Here is a 27,536-nt window from a genome sequence, read left to right as displayed (position 1 = left end):
CAAAGTCAGTGGCCTGAATAAATTGATGCTGGACCACGGAAAAACAGATCTTTAGATTATAGTTGCATCACTCCTTGTCAGTGGAAATGTACAATGTAAGGTATTTATGACTCTTACTTTGTAAATAGGTAAACCTTTTTCAGCTGTTGACATTCTTCACTTCTTATAACCCCATTAAAAAAATATTTATTTATTTCGCTGCACAGGATCTTAGTTGTGGCATGTGGGATCTAGTTCCCCGACCAGGGATCGAACCCAGGGTTCCTGCATTGGGAGCTCTGAACCACTGGACCAAGGAAAGTTCCTTATAACCCCATTTTTTATGGACATCACAATTGTAAACTTCAGCTCAGCTGTTAACTAAGTGATCCAAAATGATGGCTTACAGAATTGAAAGGAGATTGATGAGATTTTTACTCCAGTGTCTCAGCACACATAGTTTGTGCAGAGGAGGTGCTTTTTAGGTCTATGCACAGATGAGTTCCACAGGACCCACACATACTTCTTGCCTCTTTTTTCCTCCCCTCTAGAAGCAATATATACCTTCATGGTGTTTGCAGTGCCCCCACAGAAAACGGGTTGCTACCTGGGGGTTCTTCAAGAATTACCCAGCAATCAATCATGTTTTTTTTTTACAGTATTAATAAAGTTAGGTTTTGGTTGATTTTGATCTAAAATTTGGATTTACTGATGATTGATTGATTAATAGCTGTAAGTCCAAACTATATAGCTTTGTCATTGTGTTCAGTTAGTTATAAGTCATGTCCAATTCTTTGCAACTCCATGGACTACAGCACACCAGGTCTCCCTGTCCCTCACTATCTCCTGGAGTTTGCCCACTTTATAGCTTTGGGTTTACCTAAAACTATCTGAGCTATGATTCATACTTTATTTAGAGTTAGTATTTCTTTTGGAGAATAAAACTAATGGGTGACTTTTGGTGATCTTGATAGTTTTAAGATATCCCATACAATGTTTGCACTGCAGTGTTAGAATTAGCAGAGGTCAAAGGCCTTATATGTGAAGCTGAGTTGTGTTAACTACAAAGTGCACTGTCTTTGATAAATTGCTAAAATTCTCTAAGCCTCTGTTTCCTCATCTTTAAGATGGGCGTAGTATGTACTTCATAGCCATCTGAGAATTAAATAAGGTAATATATGTGAAAATATTGCAAACTACGAAATAGTATGTGCCATTATCATATGCTTACAGCAGTATACAAATAATCCATCTCTCAAATCCACCAAAAGTTGTTGTTTTTTTCTCATGAATGCTTTTACATTACTTAAAACTTTGATGAGAAGTCTCATTTATTAGACCAACTTCTATTTATAGGCATAGTCATACTCTTAAAGGGTTCAGTTAAAACTTGCCATTAGAAATACAATATGAATAAGGCCCAGACATGTTAGGACAGAGTCATCTATTAATATGCATAAGATACATGGTATTATGAGGTATCCAGAGATGACATTTTTAGGCCCTAATGTATTTTTACTTGTTCACATTCTGATTTACAGAAAGGGTTTGAACTTACTTTGTAAAATAAGCATATCAATGATACTGTTTTTATATTTGCTTTCATTTAAAAAGGTCTTGATCATCATGATTCTTGGATTTAAAGATTTTGCAATTCTTACATTTTGGGAGATGCTACGATCTCTACTCAGAAGAATTTGAGACTGGGATATAGGAAACTTGGTTTCCTGTGTGAGAATTTAGTAACTCTCTTTACCCTTAGATAATATATATGACTAGGGGTAGGTCAGTCAGTTCACCTTGAATTGTTTAATGAAATGAGCATTGATTTAATTACTTCTGGTTTCTTTAACTGCTCCTGATTCTCTAAATACCAGGAATGTCTCTCGGAGGATGCTCACAGTTTTGTACCACCTTGGTGCCTCTGACACCCCCCACCCCCACTTTTCAGGGTGTGTGGGATCACCCCAAGGGAAAGCAAATAATAACTTGGAAAGTGTGAAATGAAACATGTAATAGATTTAAAAATAGTGAGTTTTCCCCTTTCCCAGGACCCAAGTTAGACATTGAGATGACTAGGTAATGCTAAGGAACAATGACATGGCTGAAGAAGGACAACATACTAATATGAACACAACCATCTCTCTTCCACCTTGCCTCTGCCCCCATATCTTTCTTTAATTCCTTACAGGCACCCAAATGACATATACCTTGCCAGATTGCCTGGGTTCTAATCCTGGCTCCTCTAGTTTCTCTTTTGTGACCTTGTACAAATTATTTTCTGCATGTATCAGTTTTTTCATCTGCAAAATGGGCATGACAATATTAGTACCTGTCTCATAGGGTGGTTGTGAGGATGCAGCCAGTTAATCTGTAAACCACAGAGCTGGCATGCAGTGTATGCTATATGAGTATCAGGTAATATTATTATCTTTCTAAAGATTAATTTACTGATATATTTGGAGTCATTGAACATGTTCCATTTCTAGGGTAAAAAGTTGAATTTTCCTGGCTCTAGTAATTTCAAATTCCAGTGACTAAAAACCAGAAAAACATGTTTTTTTAAAAACATTCCACCTGTTCCTGTAAAATCCATTAAGTTCTCTGAAGAGATCCACATCTGCTATTAGTATAAAAGAAATTGCACATTGCAGATAAAATGGAAGAGTGTTTTTCATTCAGACCCAACAGTGACACTGATTCATGGCCATCTGATTTGTAATCTTGAGCAAGTTACTACAAATATGAACTTTCCAGGTGTTAGTCACTAAGAAAAGAATTTGATAGATTTTTTTCTGGAAAAAAATATTCAAGGCAACCGATGCAATAAAGGAAGAAAAAGATTTCATAAGTATTGTGTAATTTAAGACCATAAACACATTACTAACCCCCTTTATACAGGAAAACTTTCTCAATGATAAGTTAATGAGACATAAGGTGGATGATAGAAGTCTATAGTATTTAATTAATTCTTTATTATATTTTGATGGCTACTTTTCTGAAAACGGTAAACCCCAGATTTCATTTTTTTTAGTAGCTGATTTAACTTACTCTCATTTAATAATAAAGCTCTTACTAGCTACTTACTAGCTACTGAGGTAATCCCAAATGACTTTAGACAGTTTGGGGTTATAAATGGTTCTTTGGGTTTTACTATTGTTTGTCTGTCTTCTCTTGTCTCAAGAGCTATCATGAATCATCACAGTCCTTCTTTACCTCTAGTGGCATTTCTGACTTTGCTGCCTCTGATCTGCTGAGCAACTGAATTTTCACACTGGGTGCAATTGTGTTTTTTAAAAAGTTCTCCCTTGCTGAAAACTTCAATCTCTTTCCTTTTGTGCTCTAGAGCCTTGCTGTTCAAAGAGGGGCCCCACAGACCAGCAACATTGGCGTCACCTTATTAGAAATGCAGAATCTTGGGCCTCACTCCAGACTTACTGAATCAGAATCTGCGTTTTAACAAGATTCTCAGATGATTCAAATGCACATTAAAATTGGAGAAGCTCCAATTTAGCACATCAACTTTGTGACAGTTCATTTTTCTATTTCGAGATCCATTTCTGGCTTACAAATTGTGTTTTGTGGTGTTTGATGTTATATAGTTTGCCAGATTGTTTTACCTCTAGAAATAGGGATGTTGTTATAACATCTAAGAGTGTATTCATGTTTGGTAATAAGTAATTGATGAGTGCTTTATTTTCTCTCCCCTAGGATATCCCTGGTGATCTTGGAAGAGTCCATATCATGGAATCAATCTCCATGATGGGAAGCCCCAAGAGTCTTAGTGAAACTTTTTTGCCTAATGGGATAAATGGTATCAAAGATGCAAGGAAGGTCACTGTGGGTGTAATCGGAAGTGGGGATTTTGCCAAATCCCTGACCATTCGACTTATTAGATGTGGCTATCATGTGGTAATAGGAAGCAGAAATCCTAAGTTTGCTTCTGAATTTTTTCCTCATGTAGTAGATGTCACTCACCATGAAGATGCTCTAATAAAAACAAATATAATATTTGTTGCTATACATAGAGAACATTATACCTCCCTGTGGGACCTGAGACATCTGCTTGTGGGTAAAATCCTGATTGATGTGAGCAATAATATGAAGGTAAACCAATATCCAGAATCCAATGCGGAATATTTGGCTTCATTATTCCCGGACTCCTTGATTGTGAAAGGCTTTAATGTTATCTCAGCTTGGGCACTTCAGTTAGGACCTAAGGATGCCAGCCGGCAGGTATGTATTTTTACATTTTATTCTTATTTAGCTGGTATTTTATACTTAGGTAGACAAATACATACCTAAAAAATGAATTCTGATGCTCTCCCATGATTATCATTTTGTAAACTATGTATGAGCTCCTGAAGATTCGTGTTCTGACCTTGTAAGGACATATTTCTATCCTCAAAATGATGTAAAAAGCTGAGAAAATAACTTGAACTTTCCTATCATAATCAGCTAATTGAAGAAAAAGACAAGATTTGTAGATGAATAATGGGCCGTCTCCTTGCTTCCTCAAAAATTAAAACAACCTCAAACATGTCTTTTTTCTTTGCCTCTCTTCCTCCCACCCTTTCTTCCTTCCTCCTCCTTTCTTTGCAAACAAAAAGACGTAAACAGTGTTTGCCTATTTGGTAAACAGTGTTCCAGCTCTGCTTTTATAAGTAAACACATAGAGTAGTGCACCTTAAAAATCTTTCAAAAGCGTAGTTATGCATTATATTGGAGCAAGATGATAAAATACTTTTATTATTTTTGCCCATAAAGACAGTTGATTAGATGTCTTAGAAAATAAATTCGAGTATTTACATCGCTGTATGCTGCATATCATGCTTCCCTGGTGGCTGAGCAGTAAAGAATCTGCGTGAAATGCAGGAGACACCAAAGACATGGTTTTGATCCCTGGGTGGGGAAGATCCCCTGGAGAATAGCATGGCAACCCACTCCAGTATTCTAGTGTGGAGAATCCCCATGAACAGAGGAGCCTGGCGGGCTATAGTCCATGGGGTCACAAAGAGTCAAGACATGGCTGAGTAAAGCACAGCACAGCACAGCATGCTGCATATGAGAGTCATGATAACTGTTCATTTTCAGGTGTTTAATTTGGAAGACCTAGTAAAAGACTATATACTTTCCTAGAGACTGTTCTGAAGCCTTTTTTTTCTTTTGCATATCCACCAAGGTTTAGCGATAGATCAAATCAAGTAAATGAGAGATAAACCAGAATTTAATCCTTTGCCCATATTAGTGATAATTTTAATATTCAACAAAATAAATTATGGAACAAGAGATTCTTCAATGTGAAATACAGAGAGAGTTTCATCTGTATCTTGTGCCTTTACATATGTTTGATTTATTCTTTTAGGTAAATTATAAAGTTTCATAATTTTTAGTGTTTTTCCCCAATGAATTAAATAAAAAAGTTTAATTCACCATTGTCACACCTGTAATAAACTGAGAATGCTTTTCCTTATTTCTTTGATATATATCTCTCGACCTTCACTGTTCCATTTTAGAAGTTCTAACAGTATAGACTTTTTCATTTATATGGCTAATGTTAGATAAAATTAATAATCCTAAGAAGTCTACATTCTTTCCATTATATAACTAGGTGTAGCAGGCAAGAATTTCAATGTGGTCTGTTCCAGAGCACGTATATAAACATCTTTAGGGATATATTTAGGATTTGTTTTCCCTGAACATCACTCAGAGATTTTACAGCAAACTTTTTCTAACACTAATCCAGGTTCACTCCAACATGAACTTGGTGTTCAACAAATATTTGTTGCCTTCTCAACCATATTACAATATATGAGAGTATTTGGTAGCTTGAAAGCCCACCCTCACCCCTAGTGATCTCGATCACATCAAACAGCAGTTACTTTTACTATTTAAATTAACTAAGCCTAATAATGCCATTTCCCCCCCCCACCAAATATATTATCCTCATTTAAAGGTGAAAGAATTTCATAATTCTGACCAATGAAGTAATACACCTGAGATTATCCATGGTTTTGGTGAATTGGTTTCTAAGCCAGAAGGTAAATTTTATAAATAGTATAGCATCATGACATAATTTAGAAAGTTTTAGTTGCAAATTCAACCATCTCATTCAGTATACTCATTCAGCATCTTTTCCCTTGCTGAACAACCATAAAGGGCATTGCTTGCAATCACTCTGCTTGGCAGAAGCACTGCAGTCCTAGAGCTAAGCTGTCCACCAAAGCCTGGAGAACCAGCCCCAGCCCACGCCCTGCAGAGTGTGGGAGCTGGATGGGGGAGGGGCATGGCCAGCAGCTTGAATTCCACCTAGACTACTGAAGAGAAGACCTTACCTTATCTGTTCAGAAGCACGTGGTTTAGAAATCTTTCCTCCTGCCTTCCTTCCCCTGAGGACTTGGTCCCAGGTTCACGCTAGATTTTTCTGCATTTTCATTTCATGTCATCGAAGCTAGCAAGGACTTTGTTGTGTTTTTACAATGCTATCTTAACCTATAAATAAATAGATTAATAGATTAACAAATGCTTTATCACTTTAGTTTTTTGTATCACTCCAGGTCATCATATGTGATGCTCCATGGATTAAATGGAGCATGTGATTGTTACCATTTTTATAAGCAACAATAGTAATGATGAGTCTTCTGGTTTTTTCCCACAGGTTTATATATGCAGCAATAATATTCAAGCTCGACAACAGGTTATTGAACTTGCCCGTCAATTGAATTTCATTCCCATTGACTTGGGATCATTATCATCAGCCAGGGAAATTGAAAATTTGCCCCTGCGACTGTTTACTCTCTGGAGAGGGCCAGTGGTGGTAGCCATAAGCCTGGCCACATTTTTCTTTCTTTATTCTTTTGTCAGAGATGTGATTCATCCCTATGCTAGAAACCAGCAGAGTGACTTTTACAAGATTCCTATTGAGATTGTGAATAAGACCTTGCCCATAGTTGCCATTACTTTGCTGTCCCTGGTCTACCTGGCAGGTCTCCTGGCAGCTGCTTATCAGCTTTATTATGGCACCAAGTATAGGAGATTCCCACCGTGGCTGGAGACCTGGTTACAGTGTAGAAAACAGCTTGGATTATTAAGCTTTTTCTTCGCTTCGGTCCATGTTGCCTACAGCCTCTGCTTACCAATGAGAAGATCAGAGAGATACTTGTTTCTCAACATGGCTTATCAGCAGGTATGGAGCATGTTTGATATTTATCTGATGCTAGTAAAATACTTGATTAGTATAAGTTATAAAAACTAACATTGAAAATAGTGTAAAACTTTACATACTTTGTAATAGAAATGTTGGTATATTTAGGGAGGGGAAAGAATTATTCTTTAAACAAGGTTTTTGCATAAGAATTATATGGCTAATTCAGAATAATTTATAGTTAAAGCTTCTGTCATCCCTTTCTCTGCAGAATAAAAGCAGAGAAGTGAAGAGTTGGGTTTTATTTTCCTTTTTTGTTACAACTGCAGTGATTACTTTCAGCATCAGTTAATTATTTTATAATTGGCCATGTTCCCTGAAATAATAAGGCAGCTTTTAGTAAACACATACAATAAAATTCAGCCTAGTGAAAATATAAAAAAGAATAGCAAGTCAGGATTGCTGGGTTTTGTTATCAAAAAGCAAGAAAGGTACTAGTTTCTCAGGTGAAGCTTTTCTAACACTTAACTCTTAAAGGAAATCTCAGGGAGAGCCTCGTGGAATTGGCTTAATGATGGCATAGACTATGATTTTCCTCAACAATTTCCATTCAGTAAATATCAGGGGTTTCACTGAAGCTCTTTGATGTAGCATTTTTCATTGAAGCTCTTTGATGTAGCATTTTTCAGTGAAACTTGAGCACAGTATACCAAACAAATGTGTAAGAGCTTTTGCATTTTATAAGGAAACAAAGCATTATGGTCCAAGTGTGTAGCATCCAGTAATTACACTTGTTTCAACAATAAAACCTAAAATAATTTGAAAAAAAATTACTAGATTGATGTTCTTTAAGCCATTTTCTCTAAAAACCACTTCACTTAAATGAATGGTAAAGCTTTGATATCTACTCTACCAGCTTCCCCACCTCCTTCAAGTCTTCAAATTTGTTGACATAAATAGTAAACAATCAATAATCAGATTAGAAGAGAGTTTTATCCACACCAAGCTGAAGACTATAACCTGGGAAACAACCTCTCAGGAGCTCTGAGGGGACTGCTGTGAAGAGGCAGGGAAGGAGCCAGAATGTATATGAATTTTTTAGCTAGGAAATAAGTGTGGTCAAGCATACATCCTTGATAAAGGATTAATGCTAATCACAAAGAACAGATATTTCAAGTTAATAATTTCAGTGTTTTTCTATGTATTGGAAGATGCAGGAATCTGGGGTCATTGAAATTCTCCCAGAAGTATGCATCTTAACTATCTAGGGGCCTATATTTCATAGCCCAGAAAGCCTCATCCTTCTGTTTTCCTACTGAATTCTCCCCATGGCCCATTGTGAACTGACAATGGATTGTGATTAAACCCTTTGTAAAACTTGATGGTGGACAGCATTCTTTTTTTTTAATGGTAAAGCTGATGTACGTTTGTATGTTTGTACATAAGACAGGCTGTTCTTAGTTATAAAGTTCAAACCAATCATGTATGAGCCAGAATGACTTCCCCATACCTCAGAATGTGAAATTTTTTTCCATCAAGTCCTTATCTCCTCAGCGAGGCCTTCACTGGACACTGTTTGACATTCTGCCACCTGCTTCTGACTCAACCCTGGTATTCCCAGCCTCTCCTACTTCCCCTGCTGTACCTTCTCTTTGTTCAATAGTATTTTCCACCTTCTAACACACTTTGTATTCTTTATTTACTATTCTGTGCCTTCTCTCATCAGAATGTAAGTTCATAAGAGGAGGAGTCTCTGTCCATTTTGCTCACTGATATGTGCCTAATGCCTGGAACTGTGCCTGACACATTGTAGACACTCAAAAAACATACTCATGGAATGAAGGGGTGAATTGGGAGGTCAGGCATTGATAGATAGATACAGGTTGTAGTCTCCGGGTATACTGGGATATGCTGTTATTCTGTATTGTTGTATAGACGCCAAATAAGATAGTAAGAACATTTTCTCTACAGAGGAGCTCTGTGGCTTCTTTCAGAATGTTGTTATTGATTGCTTCAGTGAACTAGTGGCTAAGAAATAGCTTTTCTCTCCTTTTTTTTAAACTTAGGTATGATTACCTTGTATGGTTCAGGTATGGTTACCTGAACTAAACTTCAGTTTGGTTACCTGGGAGTGGACAAAAAGTCAAGTTAAGTTAGTTAGTTAAATTAAGTTAGAACCTGTTTTCCTTGAATAGATCAAAGCTTCAACCCAAGGAATCCAAACCTTGATTTGTACTCTAATTATATTGTTTGCATGTAAACCGACAATTCTAAAAGTAGTTCCTATGCAGAATCCGATGCATTCAGAGTTAAAGTCTGGCTTGATTATATGTGCATTCTCAATGTAAGGGGAAGACATTTGGAAAAACACTTAATGAGGCAACTAGACAGTCGAAAAGTATATTAATGAGGTCATTCAAGTAGATAAATATTTTTGCTCCGTAGGGCCTTATTCTCAGGGCAATTTCAGCTTCCTGGGGAAAAGATGGTAAGAAGAAAGAGGCAAATCAACATATAAATATTCTATGAGAAAGGAAGGCACAAAGTTTAGAAATCCCCTGCTTGGATTCTAAGTTGAACTAGAATTGTCTAGTTGAACATTCAACCAAATTGAAACCAACGTTTTTTTTTTTTTTCCAACTTTTAAAAATACCGGAAAATTAACTGCCACTACTTCTTTAGTCTCCCTCTGGAACCAACCACTTAGTATTTCAGTGTTGGGACTCCAGAGTCCATGTCAGCACGATGTATTACAAATGTGTCAACTACCCTTATCACACATGGGTGAGGAAGGAGAGGACCTTAGTCCTCTTTTTGTTTAACTTTCTCTTCTCTTTCCCACACACCTGGAACAAATACCATCCAGTAATAGGCTCTCCATAACAGTTCATTAAATTGAATTAGTGCAACTTAAATATGTCTATATATGACGTATTCTTAGGCCAAGAGTGAACTCTGTGCTGAATCAGTTAATGTTCTACCAAACAAAGGAAATTCACATTTGCTTTCTTGTTAGGTTCATGCAAATATTGAAAACTCTTGGAACGAGGAAGAAGTCTGGAGAATTGAAATGTATATTTCCTTTGGCATAATGAGCCTTGGCTTACTTTCCCTCCTGGCAGTCACCTCTATCCCTTCAGTGAGCAATGCTTTAAACTGGAGGGAATTCAGTTTCATTCAGGTACATGGTGTTTGTTTGGTGAGGGGATGGGTGGTACAGAATTTTAATTACAGTTAAGTACAGTTAAAATTTAAATATGTTCCTTATGAAAGAATGCCTCTGGGACTGCTGTTTATGCAAGTAGCTCGTGGAATATATGCTGCTAGAGGCCAGTTTAGGACCATTCTGATTTAGTTAGTAAAAGACCAGTACAGGACTTTACTGGAAGGTTTTGATAGCATTGCCTACTATGTTATAGATAAAGGTTATTTTAAAAAGGAATAGAAAGTGGAAGGTGAGTCAGCTTAGATCAAATTTAACACCAAAGTCAATTTGTTATTGGCCAACTCAATGGAGACTTAATTTATATTCTGAGTCATCTTAATCTGTCTAGAAAAGTTTCATTAGTTGTAATTCAAGTGGAGAGAAGCTCAGTCTCAATATTTTAAAGGAAATGTGTATATATACACAAACACAAGCAATAACAAAACTACGTTAATGGATTATGGCAAGCAACCAGCCTTATAAATCTTGTTAGTATATGTATTTGGCACATCAGTTGTATACATATGTGTATGAGGGATTTCAAAATAACATTTGTTGTATGATAAGTTAAACATTCACTTTCTCTAGTAATAGCTATTTAATGAACTTGCATATTTTAATAATATATAATTCAAATTTAGACCCTACCTAAATTATCGTAAAACCAGTATTGGTTGTATCCAAATGGTTTATAGCACAATATGCAGATGAGTGGCATCTGGTGGTACACTAACTTTTGGTTGTTTTGGGGTTGTGTTTTTTGCCTATTTGCTTGTGCTTTTTTTTTAAGTGGTCTAAAAACCTCATTCAGAATAAGGGCCTATCCCTCATCTAAATTAATTTTTCCTTTTTGAGGGAAATAAAATGTGAATATTTTCCCAACTGCTAGTTTAATACCACCTGAAAAGAAATAGAAGGCCCTCTGATAAAAGGTGCTAGATAGGTGCAAAGTTTCATGATAAATTTAGATGAGTAATTGCAAGCAGAACAATTTTCTGCTAGAGAGTTAATCCTTCCCCAGTGAAGTTAGACATTACATTATTATGCTGATAGCATGCTACATTTTGTGTAACATAGACCATTTCTCAAATAAGCAGTTAAATATAATATAGGGAACCCAAAATGCTGAACTTCTCGATTTTTAAATGGTAAACTTTTTAACAAAATATTCTAAAATCCATGGCTGATTCATGTCAATGTATGGCAAAAACCACTACAATATTGTAAAGTAATTAGCCTCCAACTAATAAAAATAAATGAAAAAAAAATAAAACAAACAAACAAAAAACCAAAATACTCTAACAATATCATTCAATATGGTCAGTAAAACCATTTGAAATGCTTTTTATGTTACACATTAATACTATAAGATTATTCATATTTATCTTCAACTTATATGTGTGTATACCTATGAGAATGCTCTTTAGCATTTAATTATATACATGTGTATATATGTATACATGTATTGCATATGTAATATTCATTTTAAAAAATATACACAACTGGTAGAAATGTGGATAACCTTTAAAAGAAAGTCTTCCAGTTTTTATCAGTATCCTTAAGGAAAAGCCAGATGCTTTGACCAGTAATCCCACTATTAGAAATCAATTCTAAGGAACTAAACCAAAATATAGAAAAGGGCTTAAAGTGACAGGTAATAGCTGAAGAAGGTAAAAAAACAGTAAATGATCAACAAAAAGGAATGGTTAGGTAAATTGTAGCACATCCATTCAGTAGAATACCTTTTAAATTAAACTCATGTTTTCATGTTTAATGACATGAGGAAAGGTTCTAGATGTGATAAACAATCAGAATATTAGAATATATGCAATGTGGCCTTATTTGTGTAAAACAAAGTGTGTATATAAATGTGTAAGAAATATATGAAAATATTAAAATTATTTAATTCAGTAGATAACAAAGAGTAACTCAATAATTTAAGATAAAGTTGTGTTTTCAAAATATAAACATAGTATATCTGGATGGATTAATTCATGAGTTTGAATAATTTTGCTTCTTATTCTGTTTCTCTTTCTTCTTCCCCTGTCCCAAGTCTACCCTTGGATATGTAGCTCTGCTCATAAGTACTTTCCATGTTTTGATTTATGGATGGAAACGAGCTTTTGAAGAAGAGTACTACAGGTTTTATACACCACCAAACTTCGTTCTTGCTCTTGTTTTGCCCTCAATTGTAATTCTGGGTAAGATTGTTTTACTCCTTCCATGTATAAGCCAAAAGCTAAAGAGAATTAAAAAGGGCTGGGAAAAGAGCCAATTTCTAGAAGAAGGTATTGGAGGAGCAGTTCCTCATCTCTCACCAGAGAGGGTTACAGTAATGTGATGATAAATGGTGCTCCCTGCTGCTATATGAAGTTCTCTTCATGCCATTATTTTTATGACTTCCTTTATCTTCACTTGCAAGTGCACTGTCAAACTGCTGTGGGCTGAAACCTGTTCAATGAGATCTCAACTGAATTGATGGTAGAATTTTCTTCAAATTTGTTTTCCCTAATGTCACATTTTGCCAATATGAATCTTTGTAGTCAGTTTATGTTGAAACATAGGTATGTTTTGTTTTGTACAATTATAATGCTATTGTTATTTTAATAAACTTTATTCCATAAACAGGCAGAAATATTTGTAGTTAATAGTATAGATACAACATAATATTAAAAAAAAAAACTGTGCAAACCAGCAGAATTTTAAGTTTTAATATAATGTGATGGATATTTTTTCCTGAAACTTAAGTAAGATTCTAATTATTATTCAGCTTAAGAAATAGAAATGCATAACATACATTATTTTTAAGAAAGGACACATTAGGTTAGCATCTAGGTAAGGGTATATGTTAATATCCCTATATTTCTTTCGTAAGATAGGGTTTGAACCAATGTGATTTGTGAGCAAACACAAAGAGACAAACTGAACTTGAAATTATATTTAAAACGTGTTGTAGACATGAAATATATACTGATAATGTGTACCTCATGAAAAGTTTTATTCTTTATCTTGTTACAGAGCAGTTTTATTTGCATATTAATATACTGGAGGGAGAAGACAGTAATATGTGGCCTCCAAAATTGATTTTTCTAATTTAATAACAATCCTTGGAATCATATAGTTATTTCTAGTTAGAGGGAAAGCATTAAGTTTACATACAAGTAGTTGTTTATCAGCTGATTTTTTCTGTTGTACCTTAGCCAGTCATATTCTGAGTGATATAGGATTTTACTGACATTCATTAAGGGATTATAACATGCCAGGCACTGTCCTAAGCACTTTAGTTATATTTTCCCATACAGTAGTTACAACAACCCCTTGACAGAGGTGGTTATTATCCTCATTTTACATATAAGGTTACTGGATGGAGGATAGAAAAGTTAAGTAATTTGCTCAAGGTCATGCCAGAGCTAGTATTCAAGTCCAGGCAGTCATATTTCAGAGGCTGCGGTTTTAGCCACTAGGCTGCATGGCCCCTGCCCCATCCCCGTGCATTCCAATCTAGATGCTTCCTCTTTGGTATAAAGGCACTGACATTCTTTACAGTGCGTCATGGGTGTCAAAAGATATGTGAAGATAAAATTGTAAATTTATCCTTGCTTGGGGATATAATTCACACTTACCCTAGGAAAGAATCTTGCCTGGGACAGGACCCTAGAGATCGATGGCAGTCCATACACCTCTATATGCAGTAAGGGACTCCAGTAGAGATAGGACCGTAGTAGTAGTTAACAGTGGAGGTCCTACAGAGTCTTAAAAAGTCCCTGTAGATTTGGTCATCTCTTTCCCTCTCTTGAGATGTCCTCCTGCCTGCTCAGCCATTCGTTAGGGAGCAGTTTGCAAGTATGAAGGATATTTAGATGAGTGGGTTAATTATGAATCTGCCCTAGAGATATAGAATCATACAAATTATTCATGAATTTTTTGAGTTCTGACATTCCACATTAAAAATTGCATTTTGTTCATACTTTGGTTAGAAAGTCCTACATTTTCCCCCCATTTGCTCTTTCTTCATTAAAATAGAAAGTTGCAGACAAGATACAATGAAATGTATTCTTCTTCCTGAAATTCTAACATTTTAAAACTTGGCCAGTAAGGTTCTACTGAAACCAGCTGCCAAAAAGAAAAGGACTTTTAGTCAGTAGAAGCTACGTTTCCCACCAATGGCTCGCTCCCCACCACCATATCATGTCAGTTTGGTAAACTGCTCATGATTCTCTGGTGTTCTCTTCTTGGTGAATTTTAGTAACTTGTACTTTTTAATTGAGCTTTTCATTTTAATTGTAGCCTTTCTGTCTTGATAATCATTTACTTGTTAGTTCTCAGCAGGGATTCAGTTGGGTGATAACTTCAAGGTAATACCTATAAACTATATAGTGGACTTGTGAAATTAACTACATATTTGTAATTATTTCTTGTCCCTTCAGTTCCACTCCCTTTAAGCCCACGCTTTCACCAGTTAATGTGAAAATACAGTGAAATATTTTTAAAACTTAGATTACTATTGAAGTATATTTACATTGTTGCATGTGTATATTAATTAGCTAATAAGATAAAATTATCACTATTACAGATAAATGGGGCCATTGAAAATATGAAAAAGCAAAGTTTATGAAGTGTATATATGATGTAAAAGTTGTTTGGAATGGTAATATCTTCTTTTCAGTACTACAAAGTTGACATAATTATGAAGTTTTAGAATAAATATAATATGTGCGTGTTCAGTCACTAAGCCACGTCCGTCTCTTTGCAACCCCATGGACTGTAGCCTGCCAGGCTCCTCTGTTCATGAGATTTCCCAGGCAAGAATACTGGAGTGGGTTACCATTTCCTTCTCCAAGGGATCTTTCCAACCATGGATCCAACATTGGCAGGTGGATTCTTTACCATTGATCCACCAAGGAAGCCCAAGTGTAATATGTTCATTATAATTCTAAATGTTTAAAAGCTTTTCTGAAAGTGGAAAAATACTGACTTTTAATTGCTTTACTTAAATAGCTTTTAACTGCTTTATTTTACTATTTCCTGATTACTTTTCTTAATTATCATTTCTCATAATCATTCTTTAGAAATCATGACTCTGACCTCAGAAGTATGACTGAATTTTGCTCTTGGTAGATGTGAGAAAGTAGTGGGAACTTTAAAGTAGGAGGCTTGTTTTTCCTAAATTATATTTTGAGAAGTGTCCCTGAGAAAATTATAAGAATGTAGAAAATATATCTAGTTGTGAAAGTGAAAGTTGCTCAGTTGTTTCCGACTCTTTGCAACCCCATGGACTATGGAGTCCATGGAATTCTCTAGACCAGAACACTGGCGTGGGTAGCTTTCCCTTCTCCTGGGGATCTTCCCAACCCAGGTATTGAATTCTTTACCAGCTGAGCCACATGGGAAGCCCTAGTTTTAATCCTATGCAAAATAATTAATTTTTTTCCTAAAAGGAAATTAATTATTGGGCTGAATCATGCTACCTAGCTTTTATGCACAGATTTCATATGTCTCCTCTATTAAGGATATTTGAAATCATGTTTAAATAGGAAATAGTCATGTTAGCATATATTTTTCAAAGCATATATGGAAATTAGCCTAGGTTGTCTACAGGTAGAGATTTTTATTTAAATTTTGAAGTATTTTAAAGTATGAATAAATTATATTTATAGGTATTTATCAGAGATAATTATTTTGTGCTACATATGGGATTGGTTAATGAGCTCCAATGTTAAAACTACCTGATTAATTTCTTATAAATTAGCATAATTTTGAGTTGATTAAGGGGTTTTAATTTCAAAATTAATTTGCTAATAGTAGCCTAATATGTATTCACCCTTACAGTGAAATTATGAAAATTGTGTAAAAGGGCTTTCGAGAATATATCATATCCATTTTTGTTATTGTTTATCTCTTATTAATGTGATAGAATCTTAATTATTTTTAATTGCCTTTTGCCATTAAACTATTTCATAAAAAATTCTGTACATAGAGGTTCCCCCTGCCAAAAAATTTTTTATTTGTGAAATTTAAAGTTTCTTATGTGATGTTTTAAACAAAGTGCCATCAGTGTAATTCATAAGTATTTCTTTAGGAATACTATGAACACTGAACCTGTGTCGGTCTATAAAATCTCTGTTTTGAAATAAGTATTTAAACAGCCTAAAATGTTGCATTGAAGTTATTTTGTAAGTTCATGACTTAAAGTATTGTAACACATGGTATAATAACCTGAGCCTGGTGTTAAGATTTATATTTGTGATGTGTTGTCATGAAAATGAGCTGCTCCACCCTCAGCTGTTCATAAGCCACTAAAGCAAATTCTGATACATATTCAGTATATGTAATTGCTCTAAATGAAACTGTAATAATTTTTGTTGGAAACAGTTTGTTCATACTTTTGAACAGTGAATTTTATAGGAACTAATAGATTCTTCAATTTTGTTTTAAGCAAACCTCTGAAGTGCTAATATTCAGAGATTCTGTCAATATGTTACCAAAAAACATTTAGTTTAGCTGAATACACGTACACACCATAATCCCCCCTACCATGGTTTCATTCTCTGTGATTTCAGTTACTGACAATCAACCGTGGTCTGAAAATATTAGATGGAAAATTCTAAAAATAAACAATTCATAACTTTTAAATTGTGTGCCATTCTGAATAGCATGGTGAGATCTTGGGTGTTCCCACTCCAGCTGGCCTAGGATGTGAATCAGCCCTTTGTTCAGCATGTCCTTCCCCTTAGTTACTTGGTAGCTGTCTTGGTTATCAGATTGGCTGTTGTGGTATTGCAGTGCATGTAATTCTTATTTTACTTAATAATGGCCCCGGAGTACAAGAGTAGTGACGCTAGGAATTCAGATATGTCAAAGGGAAGTTGTAAAGTGTCCCCTCTAAGTGAAATGGTGAAAGTTTTTGACTTAATAAGGAAAGAAAAAAAATTGTATCCTGAGATTGCTAGGATATATGGTAAGAATGAATCTCCTATCTATGAAATTGTGAAGAAGGAAAAAGAAATTCATGCTAGTTTTACATTGCACTTCATACTACGAAAGTTATATAGTGTGTGACAAGTGCTTAGTTAAGATGGAAAAGATATTATATCCAATAAGAGATTTTTGAGAGAGACAGACTACATTCACATAACTTTTGCTATAATATTTTGTTATAATCTTTCTATTTTATTATTTGTATTTTGTTGTACTCTCTTACTGTGCCTAATTTATAAATTAAACTCTGTCACAGGTATGTGTGTATAGGGGGAAAAAAACAGTATATATAGAGTTTGGTACTATTAGTGGCTTCAGGCATCCACTGGGGGGTCTTGAAACATCTCCTGTGGATAAGGGGAGGACTACTGAACAGATATATATATATTTTTAACTTCCCGAATCATTGGATTAACATCATGGAGTCATCCAAAATTAGGGCGGACTATTTGGATTCTCCCAATGGCTAGATGGGCTAATATAAATGACCAAAGCAGGTGTTTTTTTAATGATTTCCAAATTGCCAACTCCAAGGATGATTCTCTTATTTTCTTTAAAGGTCTTTCATAGTTTTGCAGATACTGAGTCTGAAGGGGGACTGGAAATTGTCTCCCTGTGTCTAGTTACCCTACTTTAAAAGCTGCTGCCCATCACATTGCTCAACAGCCCTCACAGTTAAGTCTTCATTTGTGACTGAGTGTGGACCAGTGAGATGTAGAGGTGCAAATAAGTGAATTCTTAGAAGTCTCTTCAAAGAAAGCAGCATGTGTTCCTTTATCTTATTCCTCTGTCTTGCTGTCAGATCTGTAATATAATAGGAACTCTAGCAAATATTCAAGAAGACCAAGGCCAAACCCTAAGGAGGGCATGTTAGAAATTAAAAAGGTCTTGACTGCTTCACTACTTGAACTGCCTTTTCCTGTATTTAAGCCATTGTAAATTTGGGTTTCTTTATATGAAATAAAAATTAATACATCCTGGCCTTCAGTTCTTTATTATAATACCGTATAACACTGTTTGAATAAACTAGATTGCAATAATTCTTACGTTTAAAAGTTTGTAAAGGATAGTGTGCAGTTCACATTAGAACTGATTTTCCATTAATTAATGATACTCATTTTCCTGCCTTTATCTTTCATTGAGTATTTTGTATCTGCTTAGAAAATACTGTCTTCTTTATAACTGTAATAGATATTTGCTAAAACTCCATAATCTCCAAAATACTGTTATCAAATTATATGCCATGTTTTTATATCATTCTCATAGATCTGCCTTATAAATATATAAATAAAAACCTATTATTTAATGTGATTTAGTTTCTTTTTTGAAATGTTATGTACAAACAGAGTTTTCTTTCTTACTGAATAATCATTCCAGTATTTGATGGAAGCCATCTATACTTTTCTGGCTGTTTCTTTTTAGAAGCATCCAGAAAGCATTCATGTAATTGTTTTGGGTTTGGGGGGAGTTTTGTTTGTTTTTATCAAAGCAGACATTTAGAAAAACATCTATCTAATGAGATGGTATTCTTAAAAGTAATTCACTTCACTAGCATTTATTAAGTATCTTTAAACTAGGACTGAATGCAGTATTCAAGCTATATTTTATAAGTTCTTGATTTCAGGAACTCTGTCTTACCACTATATTCCTTTGTTGTTGTTCTGTCGCTCAGTCGTGTCCTACTCTTTGTGATCCCATGGACTATAGCACATTAAGCTTCCCTGTCCTTCACCATCTCCTGGAGTTTGCTCAAACTCATGCCCATTTTGTCAGTGATGCCATCCAACCATCTCATCATCTGTCATCCCCTTCTCCTGCCTTCAGTCTTTCTCAGCATCAGGGTCTTTTTTAATGACCCTGATGGTCAAAGTACTGGAGCTTCAGCTTCAGCATCAGTCCTTCCAATGAATATTCAGTGTTGATTTCCTTTAGGACCAGCTGGTTTGATCTCCTTGCATTCCAAGGGACTCTCAGTTTGAAAGCATCAATTCATAGCGCTTAGCCTTCTTTATGGTCCAACTCTCACATCCATACATGACTACTGGAAAAACCATAGCTTTGACTATATGGACCTCTGTTGGCAACTGTATTTCTAGTGTCTAGTAAAACACGGTCCTGCAGAAACCAATGAGATAGTATGACTTGCCTCACTTTTACAGAAAATTGTTATTTATCAGCCCATAGCTGTGCAGCCATGCCTGCATCCTCCTGCCCATACCCTCCCCATCACCATCTCAGCTTCCTATTTTGCCTCCTGGCCAGTGGTTAGAGCTGCCCTGTGGGCCCAGTGAGGAGTCACTGCTATTGCTGCCACTGCCACCATCACCCCCACCACCCTGTTGTACTGATCTTCGTGCCTGTGCACAGGCTCTGTGGAGGCTCTAGCTCCCCCTGCAGCTGCCTGGAAATGTGTGGGTATTAATATCCTGAGAGTGGGGTTCAGGTAAAATACAGGACACTCAATCAAGTTTGAATTGCAGAGAAACAACAAGTGTAATTCTGTTACAAATACTGCATAGGTTTTCACCTTTAAATCTGGCAACTACTTCAAGGATGAACTTTGATCAGAGTTGCAGCATAAGAGGGTGCTAGTACGTAAATTCTCCCTTCATTTCCCCAGATGGACTGTTCCAAAGTTCAGTAATTCATAAGGCCTCCATGAAAATATCCTAAAAGACTGAGCACTTATTAATAACTCCATTGTTCCAAAGATATGGCAGCTCAGTAACAGCTATGTTTGTACATCCTCCCACAGGCTGCCTCACTTCCATCTTCTCCTCCCTTCTGCTTAGCAGAGGCAGTGCCCCCCCCAACCCTGCCACTACCACCAACTGGCAGAAGGGGAAGGTTTCTTGTTTGTGGAAGACTCTAGGGAACCTAGGCTAGCACAGTAATTTTGGTAGTAGATTCTTCAAATGGAAAATAAAATATGATGATTTCCCCAAAGTCAGGCATAGGGCTCTGCAGACTCAAAATCCAGACTGGTTGAGAACCTTGAGTGGATACATCTCCCAGAGATGGATTCACATTGATAAATGTACAGTGATAGATTGTTAAATCAGAAATATCTGAGAAATATCTGGACTTCCCTGGTGGCTCAGATTGCAAAGAATCTGCCTACAATGTCAGAGACGTGGATTTGATCCCTGGGTTGGGAAGATCCCCTGGAGAAGGGAATGTCTACACACTCCAGTATTCTTGCCTGGAGAATTCCATAGACAGAGGAGCCATTGAGAAATAGCAATGTCCTAAAGGCAAAGAAACCGGTATTGCCTAAACTAAGCACATTCTACTCTTCAATCTGTTTTTTATAAGAATTCTAATTATAGTCCAAAGGATGTCGGGATCAATTACAGGCTAAATTATGTCCCCCTAAAATTCACATTGAAGTCCTAACCCCTAGTATCTCAGAATGACTACATTTGGAGAAAGGGTCTTTAAAGAAGTAATTAAGGTAAAATGAGGTCATAGTGGTGAGCCCTAATCCAACATGATTGGTGTCCTTTTAAGAACAGTAAGAAGAATAGATAAAGATACAGAGGGAAGACCATGTGATGACAAAGGGAGAAGCCAAGGAGAAAGGCCTCATAATGAAACCAATCTTGGACACCTTGATCTTGGACTTTTAGCTTCCAGACTGGGAGGAAATAAAATTTCTGTTGCATAAGCCACTCAGTTTGCAGTATTGGTTCCCACAGCCTTCAAAGACTAAAACATGGTTCATAGAATCAGAACAAGTCAAGTTAGTTACATAATTTGGGTAATTAATGTCACTGGAATGAGTTTGTCCAATTAGTCCTACCCCACAACAAAGACAGTTAGTTCTCTCCTGGGGTTACTATAACCTCCCACCATGTAAACACAATAAACAGCTTTTAGTTCTAAAAGTTCAAGAAAATTTTCAGTTCATGGAACTATGAACTGGAACTACGTCATGGAGCTTTCATCAGATAAAAGTCACTCTTTATAAATTAATTCATTTATTACCATTTATTTCGATGCTCCACTAAACATGAATAGCTCTTGCAGCTTCCTATTTAAAAATCACTTGCAATTTGGATTATTAGTACACTTCATTAGAATGGTTGACAACCGAAAAATGGTTGACTTTGTTTTCATGTTCCATGTACTTATTACTTAGTATCAAATTTAATGATTCTGTTAGAAGGAGGTAATTACTTTTGTTTCTTTTTTATGCTTTGTTTCTACAACACTCAACTTGAAAGATTTTTTAAAACACTAAAATAGATTAAATTTCAGCTTTTATGTATTTTTTCTGTTACATAATTCCCCTACAGGGGACTATAACCACACTTCCCATGTGCTATAAAATTTTTCTGTTTAAAATAAATTACTCTCAGAAAGAAATAATACTTGTGTGAACATTTAGAACATTTGGCACTAGGTTATTGACTACCAGATTCATGTATAATCTAAAATGTTAATTAGAAACATTCTTAATTCATGCTAGTGAATAAATAAAATTTTACTAAATATTGTTAATTAGGGTGCAAATAAGTATCAAGAAAAAATCAGAAGAATACTTATTTCCTAATATTACATTTAAGTTAAAAATATATTTAGCTTTCAATGTTACTTTTAAAAGTGGTGCATAGTTCAATAAATTATTAAAACTTGTAGTTAATATAAGTCTACAGCAGCTTTTAAGAAATTATAATTTGTAATTCAACAGAAATGTTAAATTCTGCTGAACTGTTACCAGATTGAAGTATTTTTATTCTCTATTTCTCTACTATTAATTTATCTTTTTGCTGAAATAATTTACCATTTCAATAGTTAGACATTTAACCCCACATCCTTCTGTGTTCTGCTGTCATAAAAATGTATTTTGTGTTCTTACCAGTTTTTAAAAATCGATACTAAAGAATGATCAATGGGACTTCCCTGGCAGTCCAGTGGTTAAGACTCTGTTTCCAGTGCAGGCGTTAAGGATGCTGGGGGTGGTTAGGGTACAATGTGGGGTTAGGGACATTGACCCTGACTTGCATGAAAACCCAGGGGTAACATTACAGTTAACCCTCTGTATCCGAGGTTTCATATCCATGGATTAAATCCACCAGATTGTGTGGGACTGTAGTCTGTATTCATTGAAAAAAATCTGCATGTGAGTGGACCCCGCAGTTCAAACCTGTGTTCTTCAAGGGTCAACTGTACATGCAATCCCTTGAAGCCTACCCCGACTTACTAAAGCAGACCCTGGAGATGGGACTCAGAAGTCTTTTAATTAGCTCTCCAGATGATTCTCATGCACATCAAGTTTTGAGAAATACTTCTCTAGACACTATGTTGAGGGCTTGGGGTGTAAAAACCTGGGTAACTCTCCTTGTTTCAAAAAATCTCAGTCTAGCAGGGAGTCTGCTGAGCCAGTAAATACCATTAAATGTGTGGAGAGTACAAAAACAGAATGACAGACAAAACAGCACCTAAAATAGCAGAGTATATAGAGAAGGTTTCCTAGAAAAGGTCACACGAACTGAGTTTCACAAGGAGTTAAGACATTGGAGGACAGTCACGAGTACAAAAGATACAAAGGTAATGCAGGAGGAATTTTGGCACCTGTATAAAAGTAAAGTAATTCAGTCAGTATGGCTTGAGCATGGGGTGATTGAGGATTCTATTCTGATTGCTTCTCACCTGTCAAAAGATAAAAATCATTAAAGCAAAAAAAAAAATTACAGTTAGATCTATTAACTTCCCAGTAATGGACTCACTGATGGAGAAAAGTCAAAAGTTTTTAAGTGCTAGAAAGGGGGAGTTCATGGGATTTGTACTAATTAAGGATGGGAAACTGCTACTCTGGATATGGGACAGAATGAATATATAGGTTGGTACACAACTGGTTAAAATAAAACAAAAATCCTATTGTCCATTTGTTAGAAAAATGTCTTCAGTTAAGTCCAGTGAAAAGAGTCTGACTTCCCAGGGCCATTGCAGTTTATGGGCTCTTATCACCTTCAGTCTATTGTGCTAAATCACAAAAGTCAGTTGACATCTCCTAGGTAAGCTCTACTTTAAGTGGAAAATTTTCCTTGGCAATCCCTTCTCTTCATCATTCCTCATCTTTAGATACCAGGATAAACACACAGAGGATCGCAAATCATTGCGTTATCAGCTTTCCAACCACCGTCTTTAGGCTTTGGTGCCATTCTCACAGGATTCCACTCTGTTTATCCAAGTGGTTTCAGTCTCCTCTTGATGTAGTATATTTACACAGTAATTAAGGTTACGTTAACAATACACTTGACACATCCTTTGCACTTTCTCGGGTTAATAGCAACCTTAGACCTACTGAACTACCTCTAGGTGTAAGGCCTGAGAGGAACTCTAAAAGCACCAATGAGTAGCTGTAAAGATTAAAAAAAAAAAAAGAATGCTGAAAACAGAGCTAGGGGGTTTCAAGAAAGGGTGAGTGGTCAACAGTGTAAAATACTATAGATAAGTATACACCAAGATGAGGACATGAAAATGTACACAGTGTTTGACCACAAGTGGTGGTAACCTCAGTAAGGGCAATTTCCGAGGATCAGGGTTAAACAGAATTGAATAAACAGGGACTGGAAGCGTGCAGTACTCTTTCAAAGAAACTTGGTTTCTTTGGCTGTGACTCACATCAAGTGCTGCCAACCCCAATCTAGGTTTTTCATTTCTATTTGTAGAGCCAGAAATGTCATATAGATCATCTTGCTTATTATGTGCCAAGCACCACATTACAAAACCATCATCTCATTCAGTCCTCTCACAGCAATCCTATTGATGAGAAAAGTGGAAAAGTTATGAGAAAAGTGGAGTTTCCAGGGGTTAACTTGCTCTAAAATCAACGGTTTGACTCGAAAGCCTTCCCGCATTGTATACAATGCTTTGGTGCTCACTAAAGTACAGAAGAGGTAAACGGCTAGGGAATGTAGGTAATACTGGTCTCTTCTTAGGGATGAGATAAACTTCTCAGCTTCCAATATTAGCATTCTATCATTCATCATTCCTGCATCCCACATCCATCCCTCATTCCTCCACCGGCCCATTCTTGTTTTAAGAAAGCCCAGAGCAAACTACAAAGATTGAGACACATAGTGCAAAAATTAACACTCCACTGTTACCTACCGAGGTATTCGCCCCTCTTACCTCTGGAACGCATGCAAACCTAGCCACTGCAGAGTTTAGGGTGTAGATACGGGTTTGGGGTAGTTTGGATCCTCCGGCTTTCCGTAGGAGCCCTTTGGGCAGCCTCTGGCTCCGCCCCTAGCAACGCTTTAGCTTGTCAGCAACCTGCCAGCCTGAAAGCGGCAAGGTGTGCGGGTGGGCTGCAGGGGCAGGATGCGAGTGGCGTCGCAGCAGCTGAGGCCACGGCCGGACCCCCGCGACTTTTCGCGACTCTAGCCGCTCTTAAGTGGCTTTCACTTTTTGCTGGCAGCCTCTTTCGGTCTCGCGGCTGCGGGCACAGTGTAAAAAGGAAGGAGACGCACCCATCCCTCGTTCCGCAGCCACGGCCATGTCCACAGCGGAGGCCGCGGAGACGCCCGAGGCCCGTGAGCCCAGCGGCAGGATCAAGTTCAGCAGCCCTCGCCAAATCCCGATAGTCGGAGTGGTGACGGAGGATGAGGAAGTGCAGGTACGGCCAGGTGTCTGTGCTTTGGAGGGTGTCAAAGAGTGGGCGGGGGTTGAAATCTGGGGGCGGGGACGATGGCTGGGGGCAGTGAGAGCGGAAGTGGGGGCCCGAGTGGAAACCGGGGCAGCCCACGGGACGCAGGTTCGAGCGCAAAGCTGATCCTTCGAACTGCGCTGCCTGCGAGGGGAGCTGGTTGTCGTCAATCAACCTGTCTGGGGACTTGTGTCTCGAGGTCCTCCTGGGTCCTCCCGGAGCGTCCTAGTAAATTGAGTAGCCGAGGTTTGGAGACGGCTTTGAAAAGTGCGAGGCCACGAAAGGCCTGAGAGGGAGGGAAACATTCTTAGCGAAAATTTGATTTGCATTGGGCTTTTATATGTAGAACCCTGTTATCGTGTGCTGTTCTTGACACAGGGGTAAATCCTCACGTGTTTGAATTTGCTGCTACAAAAACCTGCATCTGGAGGGGAGGAAAATGCTATTAAAATTATAAATTAAACAACATTTTCATATGAAATTGGATTCTGGTTTGGGAGGGCGTCGGAGAGAATTGAGATTGAATGGAAATGATTCTATTGTGCTCGTAGTTTTTGGTTTTTAGTTACTTTTTGTCATACAAAACTAATTCTAACTTCTGTTGAGAAGTTTCACTTCAGAACCCTGTGGATCTGTAGCAGGGGTCTTTAGAAACTCCAAGGTGTTTTTTCCATACTAGAGTTCCATTGCTTCTCCCCAGAGAGCCATGATCAAGCCCTATGTTAACATGAATTCTACAGAGGAATCCTGCCCTACCTCCTCACACTGATGATGTGGGGCCACTCTGGGAATTCCTGTTGAGGTCTCACAAGGCTCAGGCTGCGTCAGGAGCCCCGTCTCCTGCGTCCACATCCTGGAGCCTTGGAGAGTTCCTTAGGAGCGGTTGGTTGACTGGGGACCTCTCCTGTGGTGGGAATAGGGTTGCACCCTCTGAAGATGGACAGACATTTAACTCATGGAGCAGCAACACTTTTGCATGAAGAGGAGCAGGTGTTGAGGGAATTTACCTAATCGATTTTGTGGAAGTAGTACAGTCCAGGCAGGAAGAAGAATTTTGAGGAGCAACAGATGTCCCTTCACTCCCAAGGCTGCAACGGGGCTCGACACTACCACTGTTCTCCCAGGCACCTGGCAAAGCTGAGAAGTAGGTGAATTTGGCATCTGATGGCTCTCATTCCTTCTTTACTTGGTATTACAAAAGGGGGTAGGGTGCAAAGTTATAGGAGGCAGGCAACTGTGGGTTAAAAAGGAGAAAAAGGGGGAAATACTTTTAACAGACTATTGCCAATATAGTCCACAACATATCAAGTAATGCAGAACAAGCATACCTGTGTATATATGTGTATATTTTCTCCCTTCCCTTTCCCTTTCTTTTTTTCCTTTTCTTTCATTACTACCTCTTCTTACAGGGTGTAGGATTCTCCTCCAGGTAGAAATCAGTTTGTATTGATTAAAGTTCCTACCCTGTTAATAACTGCTTCAAAAAGGCAGTTTCTACCAAAAAAAAAAAAAAATGAAATTGAATAAAGACATTAAAGCTGAGAGAAATGGTCACTCAGCCTTCTTGGTTTTTGTTTGTGGTTACTCTTACCGATGAGGGCCCTACAGCCATGAGAAGCTACCACGAGTTACTTAGTTTCTTTACTGGGAGAGAAGTCTAGTGCTCTTTTTGCCATTAAAAACGATAACCTTTTAGACCTCTAGGTTGGAACTCTAAATGTTTACAGTCTTTTCAAATTATTCCATATTTGCAACCTACAAATGACAGAACAGTATATCCTAGTTGCCAAAAGCGAGAGGCTAGAGTTTATCTCAGTTCATTAAGCCAGCTTCATCATATACTTGAGAAATCACAAATCGTTCACCTATTGTCTAGTTTCCATTTATTTTAACATTTTTTTTTCATTATTAAGAATCAGAAGCCCTTTGGAACAAGTGATTATTCAAGATTTCACATGCATTTGGAGCACCTGGGGAACTTATTAAACTATTTTTTTCTGGTTCTGTAGGTCTCGGGTGCAGCCCTGGATTCTACTTTTCTAACAAGTTTTCAGGTGGTGCCTGAAAACTTGTACTGGATCCCATTTCCCACTCAACAATACTTTGAGTATCATAGCTGAAGTATGGTATGAACAGTGTGACAGTTTCAGAACAGCCAACTCCTGGAAAGCAACAGGAAATGATTTCATGTGGATTGGATCATAAATCAAAGTAAACAGTAACAACAACAAAAATTCCAATCCTCCCCCTGCCAGGTCAGAAGATGTGGTACCAAATGGGGCTTTAAAATAACTACTTGCTCTCCTTTCCTGCCACCAGAGTCCCTCAGTCAATCCTGGATTAATGTCAGATCCTTTGGTTTGCACCTCTCTCTCTTCCCTTCTGTTCTCCATAAACACCACTTTATCATCCTTCTTCCTCCCTCTGAGTCCCACCTGTTCTTTCTTTCAGGCTTCCACAGTAGCTCCTTATTGCTTCCCTCATCTAATATCATTACACTGACCAGATCACTCAACTCTCTAGGCCTGTTCCCGTTTTTATAAAGTGAGCCTGTACTAGATGAGTGTTCCCTA

At 37.2% G+C, this 27,536-nt stretch overlaps 2 protein-coding genes across 6 annotated transcripts in view; both read left to right on the top strand.

Annotated features, from left to right (window-relative positions):
• The window catches only part of STEAP2 (STEAP2 metalloreductase), a 28,437-nt gene extending 9,820 nt beyond the window's left edge, over positions 1 to 18,617 (top strand). Inside the window, exons 2-5 of the mRNA XM_020915004.2 lie at positions 3,691 to 4,215; positions 6,638 to 7,165; positions 10,140 to 10,304; positions 12,382 to 18,617. Coding sequence (XP_020770663.2) covers positions 3,724 to 4,215; positions 6,638 to 7,165; positions 10,140 to 10,304; positions 12,382 to 12,669 — 1,473 coding nt within the window. The 5' untranslated portion in view covers positions 3,691 to 3,723 and the 3' untranslated portion in view covers positions 12,670 to 18,617. The remainder of the gene's footprint in view (positions 1 to 3,690; positions 4,216 to 6,637; positions 7,166 to 10,139; positions 10,305 to 12,381) is intronic.
• A 5,972-nt stretch (positions 18,618 to 24,589) lies between these two features.
• Positions 24,590 to 27,536, top strand: part of CFAP69 (cilia and flagella associated protein 69) — a 64,096-nt gene continuing 61,149 nt past the window's right edge. For 3 of the 5 annotated variants that reach the window (XM_070467355.1, XM_070467346.1, XM_020914985.2), the window contains exon 1: positions 24,590 to 24,933. In XM_070467355.1, the coding sequence (XP_070323456.1) occupies positions 24,814 to 24,933 (120 nt within the window). In that variant the 5' untranslated portion in view covers positions 24,590 to 24,813. Of the gene's footprint in view, positions 24,934 to 25,039; positions 26,108 to 27,536 lie in introns of those variants that run through there. The other 2 variants (XM_070467353.1, XM_020914986.2) reach the window with 2 other exon arrangements.

This window comes from Odocoileus virginianus, chromosome 1 (assembly GCF_023699985.2).
Source record: "Odocoileus virginianus isolate 20LAN1187 ecotype Illinois chromosome 1, Ovbor_1.2, whole genome shotgun sequence".
NCBI classification, from domain to species: Eukaryota; Metazoa; Chordata; class Mammalia; order Artiodactyla; family Cervidae; genus Odocoileus; species Odocoileus virginianus.
This window is presented reverse-complemented; position numbering and strand designations above follow the sequence as displayed.